This window comes from Danio rerio, chromosome 7 (assembly GCF_052040795.2).
Source record: "Danio rerio strain M-AB ecotype USA chromosome 7, GRCz13ab, whole genome shotgun sequence".
NCBI lineage: Eukaryota > Metazoa > Chordata > Actinopteri > Cypriniformes > Danionidae > Danio > Danio rerio.
The window spans coordinates 14,096,125-14,109,938 of NC_141027.1; the positions used below are offsets into that span (position 1 = coordinate 14,096,125).

Consider the following 13,814-nt stretch of genomic DNA (forward strand, 5'->3'; position numbering starts at 1 on the left):
ATGAAAAGAGGTTTTCATATTTGTATTTTTTTTTTAAACATTGTTACATTGGAGTTCAAAGTAAAAATGTAATTGTGTAATAAGTTTATATATATATATATATATATATATATATATATATATATATATATATATATATATATATATATATATATATATATATATATATTTTTTTTTTTTTTTTTTTCCTCCCCCTAAAAAATATTTCTAAAGGTGCTGCTGACTTGATAGTTTTACCAGATATTTAACAATTTTACTTGATATTTAACAATCAACGGCATTCATATAGGCAAAGAAAACAAAACTAATTAGTTTACAAATGAAGTTATGTTTAAAGAAATGAAATGACACAGGAATAAAGTATTGAACACATGAAGAAAAGGTGTAGAAAGGCAGTAAAAGCCCAGACAGCAGCTAAAGTCTCTCAGTAGTTCTTCAGCAACCCTCTGCCCTTTCTCATTGAAAATTAATATTAGCTGCTTCAGTCCAACATCTGCAGGAGCAAGAGGATAAAGATGTGGACATTTCAGCAAGACAATGATTTAAAATGGAGCCCAGGAAACTCTTAAAGTCTTTCAGAGAAAGAAAATCAAGCTGTAGAATGGCCCAGCCAATCACCTGACTTGAATCCAATTAAAAACACAAAATAAAGATCAGATTGGATAGATGAGACCCACAGAACCATCAAGATTTTTACACTGTTGAAGTCTCCTGAGCAATGCATGTGACTTAATTACCCATATGAGAGGCGTCTTTAAGCTGCCATCACATTTTTTTTGTGATATATATTTTATGTTTGTTTTTTTAAACAAAAACTGGTTCAATTCTATTTCAACAGATCCTTAAGACCCTTAAAAAAATGAGTTGAATCGCCCCCCCCACCCACCCACCCACTGTTTTCAATACATATTAAAAAGCTCTAAAGCTGTTCACATCTGACGCAGATAAATCTATTTGCGCATGAATAGAAGTGTGAACATTTTGACTTTACTCGCTTCATTCGCGTGTCAAATCCGCTTCATTTGCATGTCAAATGTACTGAGCAATAGACGCTGATTCACGTCATGGGCAGGGCTTCTTTGTCCGATGACTAGCTTTGTTGCTAAATGGTTAACATGGATTTTATTGAGAGAATAGCTGTGTTTATGTGCTTTAGGAAGAGTGAAAAACTGTGTAGATTCATTTGGAACTGTGCCTGAGTCCACTAGATCCATTCTGAGGTGCACCCAGCTCTGTAAGCTCATAAATTCCTCCAGAAACTATACCTGGATGATAGAAGCTTTCAGCGGTGCTTCTGACTGAGCCGAGCCCAGCTTGAGGAACTGTTGTCCAGTGTCGGCAGGAGGATTTCCACCCGGGACACCAACAACAGGCACTCTGTCATAATCACTCCCCTACAAAAGAAAGCTCCTGATTGGCTAAAGTGGTGCAGATGTCCGCTGAAGTTCAGATTTTTTTAACTCGAGCGATTCAGTCGCGCAATATGCTCAACTCATGCACCCTTATTCGCGCGTATCGCTCCACGAGATGTCTATTCGCATCTTTGCATTGACTTAACATGTAAATCACTCGTGCTTGACGATTCTTCCGCAATTGGTGTGAACACAGCATAAGTGTCACAGTTTCGGCCTCAAAATACCAGTTAATTGATGTTTTAAATATTAATGTGAAAATTAAATTAAAAATGTTAATTGCATTTCAGATAGTTATACTTTCCCACTGTTTAAAATGAAATATTGAATCATATAAAGTATGAAACTTACACATTTAGTTTTAACAAGCACAGTTCAGAATGACTGTCTTTTAAAAAATGTTAAACAAAATATGCCATTAAATATGCTTTTAATTTAAGTCTAGTGACTTTTGTATTTTAATTTAAATGTAATATTTAATTTTTAGTTCATTTACTACTTTTTTTTTAGTAAATTGCATAAAGACAAATGCATAAATTTGTAATGAAACAAATGTTAAATTAATGCATAGATTCCTTTTTTTCTAAAGAGTCCTGATGAAATGCATAACAGTTTAAATAATAGTACATCTGTAATACATTTGATTTGGGATGTAATATGTTTGCGTATCTGTCTATGTCCATATGGAAAACTACTCTGGCATTGTCAGTTTACGCAGTAGCTCACTTTGAACAGTGTTCTTCTTGTATTGCAGAGTGCTTAGGTTCAAGTCCAGTGTAACACATTTCTACAAAAGAGATTATCAAGGTGATTTAGAGTGAGTTAAAGACAAATATGCAGTTTGAGTCCAAGATTCATTTCCTTAACTCAAGTGATTCATTTCAGATTTGCAAAATTGTTAAAAGAGTCCTCTAGTGGATTTGATATTACACATCTTTTAGTGTTGATAAGGCATGTTTTTTAAAGCACTAAATCACATGATTATCCTTTCCGAAGGATCATGTGACACTGAAGTCTGGAGTAAATGATGCTGAGATTTCAGCTTTGACCACATGATTAAACTATTTTTAAAATGTATTCAATTAAGAAAGGTTTATTTAAAAAAAAAAAAAAAAAAAAAAAAAAAAAAAAAAAAATATATATATATATATATATATATATATATATATATTACTAATAATAAAAATGTATATTTTGAATCAAATAAAACTTTAAAAAGGTATAAAAGACTTGAATCAAACTTTTGAATGCAAAAAAAAATGAAAAACAACACATTTCTTAAAATGCATTGCATTTTCTTGTTTTATGAATGCATTTTCCTAACACTTCACTGGCACAGAAAGCTTCGGTTGACCATTACTGCCTTCCACAATTTTTTTCCTGCAGATTTGGCCTCGGGTATGAAGGCAAACTGCTAGTTATCTGTTGTTTTCCAGCGTGGGCTCCAGCTGCTGCTTCAGCTCCAGTGAGCGCTGCTGACGTGGGGTGTGGTTGTGTTTTAAGACATTATATAAACACGGACAGGCACTTTTTCTAACCCAAAGCTGTAAATGGGGCTAGGAGTTGTTTTTGTTGATGACACTGGTGTCATGGAGTTTCTCTGAAATCTCTTCTTTTTTTCTGTTCTCTGTATACAGGCTTTCACACTCGCCCTTGTCCTTGTTTAGTTTGTACGCGGTTTCTTGCGTATCTTAAGGTCATGCTCATTACAAGATAAATTATGCTATTAAAATGTTTTCCCAGTGCTGATTCACTGAGAAATGCAGGAACTTTCAGCTTTCGTCATGAAATGTTTTGATCGTTTCATTCTTTTGACATTTTTAGGATTGCCGTTATTTGTGCTTTTCATCTGCATTTGCTATAGAATTAATTTCTGAACTATTTATTATGAATATCAGGATAAAAAATGTTGCTCTCTATTCCTTTTGTGACATTTTTTTTTGCAGGCTAAACAAGTAGTGACAGAAAACACCTTTAATAAACTAAGAAATAGAATAATTCGTTCAGATCAATTATGATCCATTTGTTCAAAGTATTCATTTTCTCATTTCTTTTGACATTTTCTTCACTTTTTAGTGCTTTTAATGGTGTTCTTTTGTGTTTATTTATAAAACTCTTAATTTGAAACATTTAAATTTCTACCTAATGTAAATACTTTTGTACAAAAATAATACATATTAAAAATGTGATGCTTGCAGTGTTTGGTAAAGCTACTTTTAAAAGCAAAATATTACGATGTTAAGTAAATTTTTATAAATTTTTTTTATTAGTCTGACATTTTAGGATTTGCTTTATTTGTCCTTTAGAATTTTTTATGGAAAACTACCTTGAAGGCTTTTTGTTGTTGTTGTTTGTATGTGTAATGAGACAAATGTGCTGTTTGAGTCCAAGATGCATTTTCTGAAAGGGACAATAAAATATAAATCAACTGAAGGGACGCATTTCAGATTCACGAAAATGTAGACCGCGCGCACTGATGGATTTGCTATCTGAAACGTGCAACAAAGCGTACCCAGAGTAACATATTTTACATTAAAAAAAGTAACTATTAAAAGAAGTTATTTATACCAAAGTCAATTACCATTTTAATGGAAAACTACCTTTAAATGTCTTAAATCCGTTGTTGGTAAATGTCTTATCCAAATATGCTCTGCGAGTACAAAATGAATTTTCTGAAAAGATAAATATAATATTACTCACTCAAGTGTTCAAGTATACACTCAAGTGTATACCAGTGTTCACTAGCATTTTAAATGGCAAAACTACCTTTAACGGGTCTTTTTAATCTCGTTGTTGGTTAATGTTACGTGTTGTTTATTTTATTGTATGTGTACTGTCTTGAAGACAGATGTGCTATTAGTCCAAGTAAAATTTCCAGAAAGGACAATAAAGTATAACTCAACTCAAGGCATTTATACGAGTGTCCACTAGCATTTTAAACGGCAAACTACCTTGAACAGTTCTTTGCTTGTTGTTTATAAATGTTACTTGTTGTCATTTTTTCTTTTTCTTTTTGTATGTGTACCGAAACAAATGTGCTGTTTGTGTCCAAGCAACATTTTCTAAAAAGCACAAAGTATAACTCAACTGAAGTGACTCATTTCAGATTTGCCGAAATATAAACAGCGCCCTCTAGTGGATTTGTCATCTGAAACATGCAAAGTAACGCACCCGAAGCAATGCATTTTAAATTCAGCTGAAATATTTAAGGCATGTATTTTTATTGAGCCTTGATTGAAACTGTCAGTAGATTTATGTAATTTTTTTCTTCAGACAAAACATATATTAATTGAGGGTTTTGGCTGATATATTAGTGCTTTATGGATGATTTGGACTGAGTTATGATAGTGATGCACATCCTGGTTTCAAATGCAGAGACTAATTGCACCATTTGCTCAGTGTCAGATGGATTGTTCCCTTGGTTTGTTATCTCCAACGGTCACCAGTGTAACCTGCCAGCTCATTTTCCCACAGTAAACGTCTGCGTTTCCTTATCCAGAGCCTACTGTTTCCATTGTATTATTCTTACTGCTAGTTAAAGTTTCAGCTTGAGCGTGTGCTTGGTTTCATTAAAGAGCAGATAGCGAGGAACGCTAATGGTAGTTTCAAGGCAAAGCAAAATAAAGGCTAATTTTAGATAATAGCCCTAATTTGTATGGGAAACGGCAGGCTGCTGCTGGTCAGTGTTGTGTCATCTGGTCTAAGGGTCAGACGTCGAGGTCAGATTCGTGTCAGCTAATGCTCTCTGCGTGCCGTTATTATGTGGTTATTACATAGCAGCATTACCTCAGAGCCTTGGCTAATGCTCATGTAAATATCTGAAGATTTACAACATTCCCTGTAATTATAGGTCAGAGCACTTGGTCATAATTGCGAGATGTCAAGCTTGCACTGTTTCTCATAATCAGTAAAAATGGAGCAGGTTTAAAACAAGTTATATAATGTCGTAATATTGGATATCTTTGCAAACTAAAATAACAGTTGCAGCTTGCAAAGCTGAGTTTTCAGAAACATCAGTCCAAGAATAACTTGTTATTGAAGTTAAAAGCTTTTGTAACGATTGTCACATTTTAATTCATCTTTAAAATGATAATAATGTAATTCAGGGCTTCCCACAGGTTTGAAATATACTTGCGGTGGTAGCCGGATTGAATTGAATGGAATTTTTATTTGACCGATGTTAGACGAGCTGTACAAAAATACAAGTATCCCATACAAGGTTGCATAGATAAAATATTGGGTGCATATGCGACTAGAATGGTTGCAATTCCAAGCCCTGGTAAGTATAGATGTTTCCCAGTACTTGGTTGCAGCTGCAAGGGCATCCACTTTGTAAAACATATGCTGGAAAAGTATATAAAGAGATTAAGCTTAAAGAAAACAATCTCTTAAGACAGCAAATACATTAGCTAACTATTATATGTAATACCTCCAAAGATTGAATGTGTTTTAGTGTGTGGTGATCTGTACAGTTGGATTGTGTAGGTTGTTTCCAGACATAAGGAACACATTTTGTAGAGGCATGCCAACTGTTTAACCAACACTGATACCATTTTCAGATGTGGATGCGAGTTTCACTGTAGATATGAAGCTTTTTTTTTCTCTCTCCTTCTCTGCATGCCTTTCCTCTCGCATGTTTCCAGGCAGTTGAGATGTTTGTCTGATGGTGGTCTGATATGACAAGGCCAGAATATCTCCATCTGTGGAGCCGCAGGATTCAGATTGATGTGCATCTCTTCAGGACTCTTATCTCCCACAATACACCCATACCCATCCTCAATCTATTCCCTCTTTGTGACTAACAAAGCTCTCTGAATGCAGCGTGCGCTTATTACCCGTCCCTCTATTGCTATCTTTCCTCGCAATCAATTCTTGTGTTATTTTCAGTCCTTATTGTTCTCTCGCTATCCGCCGAATGTGCCAATCAGGCATTTAATAGTGCGTTTCATCTTCCAGACGTCCTTCCCTTTTATGATTTTTCATCGTTCTGTGTTTGATGCTTATTATTATTATTATTATTTTTTTAAAGTATAGTGTGACTATGGTATTTGATGTTTTTTGTTGTTGTTGTTGTTGTGTTATCTTATATTTTCTATTTTATTAAGTTTAACTTTTCTATTTAATTTCAAATAATTTTATAATTTTTTTTTACTTTATTTAACTTGATTTTACTTCTCAAACTTTTTACACTGGCTTTCATGATTTTTGTATTATGGTTGATGCTTATTTTTAGTAGTTTATTTATTTTCAAAAGTGTATAGTGTAACCATTTTGTCCAACTTTTTTATTTTATTGTATTTTGTCATTTGTCATTTGTGTGTGTGTGTGTGTGTGTGTGTGTGTGTGTGTGTGTGTGTGTGTGTGTGTGTGTGTGTGTGTGTGTATTTCCATTTTATCCTCAAATCAAATGTTATATGGCATTTTTATTTTAAAATTATTTCATTTTATTTTTAAAAAATTTATTTAATTAAATAATTAATTTTACTCTTTTACTCTTTGTATTCTGTTTGATGCTTATTTTTATTTATTTATTTTTAAAAACGTATAGTAACCGTTCTATTTAACTTTATTTAACTTTTTTTTAATGTATTTATTTGTTTCTATTTTATCCTAAATTCAATTTTTGTTTAACATTTATTTTTTTATTATTATTGTTTTATATCAAATTTTTATTTGAAGTTTTTGTAATTCTTTTTTATTCCGTGTTTGCTTGCTTTTTATTTCTTTTTAAGTATAGTCTGACTATGCTTTTCATATTTATTTTTATATTTAACTGTTTTCTATTTTATTTTAAATACATTTTTATATTTAATTCTACTTTAAAATACTACATTTTTATTTTACTTTTTTTCACATTCACTGTGTTTGCCTATTTTATATTTTTATTTCAGTGTTATTGTATTTTATGTTATATTGTTTAATATTTAATTTATTTTCATATTTTTTTACATTATTTTATTTTAAATAAACAAAGGATTTTATGTTCATTTTAAAAATAATTACTTTTTTATGTTCCTTAATTTTTTTACTCTTATGATTTTTGTATCATTCCGAGCTTTGATGCTTCTTTATATATTTTTTAACTGGGTCGCCTGTTGTCATATTTGTTTTGTCAAGGACATGTAGCCTCGCTGGCTTTTTTTGGGTGAAGATTTTTGCATCAACATGCTGTAATCCGGTCTGTATAGTGAGGACGTCATAGAAGAATACATGTAGAGTTGTTGGCCTCAATTCTTCCTGACAGGGGGTTCCTGTTACAAGTTACCGCCATTAGAATAAAGGAGAAGTTTCTCGTCTTTCTGTCCTTTTCAATTTCCTGCTTAACCCTCATATTATGTTCTCATATTACACTAAAATATCCATAAATTAGCAGCTGCATTTTGTGATTTGTTTTTATTATTAATTTTTTTCCATTTAATTAAGCTTTTTAATTACATTATGAGACGTTGATCTTTTATTTAACAACATTTAACATTAGAAAGTTAGAAAAAGTGACTTTTATGAACATTTTTAAGAGTTTAAAGTGAAATATAGCCTTAGTGGTTGTTATTGTATGTTGTTGTATAATACTGTACAAAAACCTCATCATAAACCGCCAGTACATTTTCAGTTATTTAATTATTTTAATTTCTCTACATATTATTTCTTATACATTATTTTATTTCAAACGATGAAGATGTCACTAAAAGTCACTTTGTTAAACTATAGAGTTGAATTTTCAACACAAAAGTTGACAGAGCTGAGATCAACATCCCATAATGTAATTCACAACCATAAATAAACGCGAATGGGGACAGTACGATTATCAGTGTAATTTTAGATATTGACTAATTGAAAATAAATTACAGATGTATTTTCTATGCAGATAAAAAGTAAAATGTGAAAAAACATGTACATAATAGGTATGTTTTAAATTAATCTTTTTGTACATGTAAGCAAAAAGTAAATCAGGCCACTTAATGTAAATATAAGCCAAATCCAGAAATATTTAAACTGCCCTGAAAAAATTATTCATTTGATTTACAATTTAAAAAATGGTTGCAAACATTTTTTTTTCTATTTTATTTTTAAATATGTTTTATATAAAATTTGTATTTTATATAAAAATAATTATTTTTATTTGACTTTTTAATATTTGATTTTTATTTAACATGTTTTTATTTTACTTTTAATTATTAACTAATTATTAAAATTAACAAATGATATTGTTTTTAAATTATAGTGTGATCATTTCATTTTTAATTAAATTTTTTAGTGGTGTTTTAAATTTTATTTTATAGATAATTTAATAAAAAAAAATTCTATATTTTAAAATTATTTAGAACTTTTATTTAAAAAATAATAATTTATTTTACTTTTATATATTTAATTAAAAATATTTTATTATTTTAATTAAGATATTTACTTTACTAGATTATTTTACTTTTTAAAAGAAAATTAGATTTTTTAAGTATAGTGTGACCCTTTTATTTTATTGTATTTCTTTATATTTTATTTAATATTTAAACAACAATTTTATTTTAAATTACTCTTTTTATATTTAATTTCTATTTAAAATAATTAATCATTTTATTTTTTCTTATAATTTAATTTTTTATATTTAGTTTTATTTAAATATATTTTTTAAATTATTACAATTATTTTACTTTTTAAAATTGTAACTTTTTAAAAATTTTATCCTATTTTATTTTTTATATTTTATTAAATTTAATTTAAACAAATTCTATAATATCTTAAATATTTTAATTAAATTATTTAAAATATTTTACTTTTTAAAAAATATTTTTGTATATTAAATTTTTATTTAATCATTTTTGTTTTATTTAATTTAATTATTTTACTTTTTTTACTTTTTATGATTTTTGTATCATTCAGACTGAATTCATATGGCCTGAGTTTAAACTAACACATTTAGCATTACTAAACTGAATTTGTTTAAATTCAACCCATATAGATTGGTAGCAACCACTTGCCTTCAAAAAAATGTCTAAATCCAATGAATTATTCATTTTAGGTGTGGTAGATTAAAGAAATGTATAAAAAAAAATCAAGTACTTCATCTGCCATTTCAACTCTATTTTGCGAACATGTGGAATCGACCTGCAGCATTGTGTAAGGTCTAAAAGTGTAGTTAAACTCTAAGTTACTCTGTAATGAATCAATGCTCTTCAATCGATGCCTTTCTTTTAAAGTTGCTGGTGGAATGGTCAATATCTCTAGACTAATCCTGGCCGATGCCGTACAGCTGTTTTGATGTCTTCAAGATCTTTTGCAGTTCTATACTCTGAATCTATAGCATGACAGCATGAACTCCGGCTCACTCCAGACGTTGAGCTTTCATCAAGCCGAGAGCGAAATCGATCCGAAACGGTGCTGGTTTGATGCCCTCCGGATGATCTTGTCATGTGTGATTGTGCATTCGGCTGACAGGAGATTGACTTTGTTTCTGTGTTACATGTACTGGAGGCTGTTGGACATGTACAGCTGTCTGCATTACTCTCTTTCTCTCTCGCTTAATATTCATTCCATCTGGAGCCTTAAGGTCATGCCTGGCTTTACAGCTTGCTATAGGGCTTGTTGAGCAGTAAGAGTGGCCTTCACTATCATTTATATTTGGGTGCAAAAGTCAGACTCCTCTTCATATCATTGCAAATCATGATTTTTTGTTTTGTTTTCTGAAGCTGAAGATATTTTGAGAAATGTCAGTATATTGTTGGCCAGTGTCTGTTTTGTTCCTGAAGTTCTTTTAAAATGCAATGTTTCTATTTATCTTACGTGAAAGAATTGCATTTGGGTTCAAAACGGCATGGTTGTAAACCGATTTACTTACCATTTAGTTCTTGACAATACAGGGATATTCATATGCAAGTCAGTGGGTAGCCTTTTTTTGTTACAATTTAGTTTAAGTACAACTCTATCACCAATACTAGTGACTTTATTACCTGCCTATTATTAAAATATTAGTTTATTTAAAGTACATCTTTTTCTGCATCCCTAATTCCACTTAATATCTAAACTTTGACTAATTGAAAGCTATTGATAAGCAGCTAATTTTAATTAAGGCAAAGTCAAAGTTAATGATTGTTAGCGGGAATTATACCGTATAGTGTGGTCATTTTATTATTTTTTTTATTTTATATTTGAGTTAGATTATTTAATTATTTATTATTTTATTTTATTTGTTGTTATTTTCTTAAGTTTTTATTTTTAATTTTTATTTTATAATTGTTTTATATTTTAATTTTATTAATATTTTAATATTTTTTATTTTTGAATTATTTTATTCTTATTTTTTTTATATTAATTATATTTTTATTATTAATTTTTTTATTTTATTAAATTTTTTATTTTTATTTTATGTTTAATAATTTATTTCATTTCTTATTTCTCAATTTTTATATAATTTATATTTTATTTTTTATTTTATTTGACTTATTTTATTCCTTAATTCTTCGAACATTTCTTCAAATTGTTTATTCTATTTTTAATACAATTTTTATATAAATTTTTTTTTCTTTTTTTTTTTCTTTTATTGTATTTGTCTCTTTAAAGTAAAAAATATCTAATTTATGCAAGTCTGTTTAAAGGTATTTTTTTATTATTTATTTATTATTATTATTTTTTTAATTAAATTCAAGACCGTGATTTTGGTGCATTTTTGTGTACATTCAGTCAGACAGATGTTTTTAAGACATTTTAGTTCTTTCAGTTGTAGTTTAAACATTCATAATCTCCAAAACAAAATGGCTCTTTGAATTCCTGGAAAGTTATTGAAGTAGAAAAAACAGTCTGTAGAATGTGGTGAGCTAAATGTAGTCTTGTGTTTTTTTTTTTCTCTCTTTCCAGGTATTTGGAGATTATTATCACTTCAGGCACCGCACGGTGGTGAAGAGGTCTTTATCAGAGCACAGAGGCACACACATTCGTCTGCACACAGAACCCCAGGTATGTGTGAAATTTATAATCCAGATCTGTCTCTGAGCACACCACTCAAAGGCAATGTTGATCAGTCCTTGACTAAGTGAGAAGTAAAGCAGAATTACTGAAACCACTGAGACCTAAATATATCTGAGATGTACAAAAATAGCCTGAGATCTGTGAAAATAATCTTGTTTTGACAGTATTGGCCATGTCTAATAATGCTGCGGATGTATTTTTAACCTGACTTTGCTTAAATAAATGTTTTTAAGACAAAAACATAGTTTCCAAGCTAGCTAAAGTGCCTTATTCATTTAATTTTGATGTAATTTTAATGTTTTAAATCATTTTAGACTGCATTTCACAATTTTTGACGAAATCTGAGACCTCTAATATAAAAATGAATCCATTAATGTAATATTTGTAATAATGTAATATTTATTTAAATTATATGTATATTATTAAATTAATGTATAATTTATTTTAAAAAATCAACATTTTATGAAGGTTAAACATGACCATCACTAATCTTGTAAGAATTTCAGCTATAATTTGTACATTATACCTTGAATATCAAGCAAGTTATTTGAATTGCACTGATTTATGATGTTTTTCTAAGGTTAAGTTTTTGTGTGCTTTATATACATAGCTTTATATACCAACTCCTTCCTTGCTTCAGCTAATAGGACACCACATGACTTTGGACATTCGTTAGTGCTCTCAGTGTTTTTAAGTCTGTCTGGTTCCTCAAAGACCTCATTACGTTTCCTCAGGGACTCCAACAAAAGATCTAATCATTGTTGGGAATGAAAGGAAGCACTAGAACCAGAGCACTTACATTTCATGTTGTTCATCTTTATTATTTCATCTGACACTGTGCAGCACACTTTCTTCTCTAGGTTTATTTCAAAAGGATTGGGAAGAAACGTTTTCGATTTCAGAGATCTTGTTTTTCTTTTTCTAGAAACCCAGCTGGTTTTTGTTCTGATGTAAGTGAAGTTTCAGCTCAAAATACAACATAAATCATTTTTGTAACTCTTTGAAACTACCCCTGTTAGGGTTTTATTAATAATTGTGCTGTTTTAATGACTGACGCTTTCAATTCAAATAATATTGTGATGTTTTCGAAAGAGGGCGGAGCTATAAATGTCTGCGTCAGCATAGTGGCAGATTTAAAACAGGACTAACGCTCTGGTAGACCTGGGCATTTTGCGACCCGCTGGACTACTTTGATGGGCCCTGGTGAAGGATTCAGTTAATTTAAATTCAACCACAAACAGGGCCTTGCAATGCGCAGGTCTGATATGGTGAATCACAAAAGGGCACTTTCACATATAGCGCCTTTATTTCAAATGGAGACATGTGACTTCAGTGAGCAAATAGGAAGGGATGCATATGCGTTATTTCACGCATGTGTTTTCCAGGTGCCGTGAGTTATAATAATACAATTATAATAATTTTTTATAAGGGGCTTTATTGGAAAACGCTTTACACATTGGGGGGAATCTCCTCATCCACCACCAGTGTGCAGCATCCACCTGGATGACGTGACGGCAGCCATATTGTGTCAGACTGCACACCAGCTGATTGGTAGAGAGGAGATCGAGTGATGAAGCCGATTAAGTTATGGGGATGATTTGTAGACTGTGATTGGCCAGAATGTGGGGGTTAAACTTCTATTTTTTATTTTTTATTTTTTAAAAAGCATCCTGGGATTTTACAGACCACAGAGAGTCAGGACCTTGGTGTAACGTCTCATCCGAAAGTTGGTGCTCGCTGAGCAATATAGAATCCCTGTCACTGTAGGGACCCACACAGACCACAATTTGGGCGCCCCCTGCTGGACTCACTAACACCACCTTCAGCAGCAACCTAGCTTTCCCATGCATCTCCCATCCAGGTACTGACCAGGCGCAACTCTGCTTGGTTTCAGTGGCTGACCATGTGAGAGTTGCAGAGAGCTACCTGTCAGATAAAAAAACAAAACTTTTCTGAATGCCGTGAGTGAATCACGAATCGTATGACAGGAACCAACCAGGCAACTCCAGATACTGATCCTCTCTCATTGATGATCTTTACATCACATAGCCTATCGGCCTCACATTCAACCTGACTTCAGTGCACTCATTCAGCACAACACAGACCAGAATTCTCTCACTGAACATTTAAAATATATAAATAAATAAAAATGAACTAAGGCGAGTCAATCAAACAAACCCTGTGGCATTTATATGAAGTTGATATTGTGATGCTGGTCTTCAAAATACCTAAAATAATCTTCAGTGTTTTTATAAATGTTTATTGAATAGTTTCACTGAATTATTATAATTTTTATTTTTTTTAAATAATAACTTATTGACTGTATTGGTCAGGCCCGCTGAAACGGACCCAGTCTCTAATGTGGCCCCTTGGAAAAATAATTGTCCACTCCTGGTCTATGAAGACTACAGTGTTCATTTGTGCATCGTAAGACTCCTCATTTAT

General features: G+C 31.0%; 1 protein-coding gene across 5 annotated transcripts in view; it reads left to right on the forward strand.

Annotated features, from left to right (window-relative positions):
* The window catches only part of furina (furin (paired basic amino acid cleaving enzyme) a), a 218,928-nt gene that overhangs the window by 92,542 nt on the left and 112,572 nt on the right, over positions 1–13,814 (forward strand). For all 5 annotated transcript variants that reach the window (XR_015494861.1, XR_015494862.1, XM_087259703.1 and 2 more), the window contains 1 exon segment: positions 11,259–11,357. Coding sequence is in view for 3 of the 5 variants with exons in the window: in XM_087259703.1 (XP_087115829.1) it covers positions 11,259–11,357 (99 nt within the window). In the remaining 2 variants the exon portion in view is untranslated.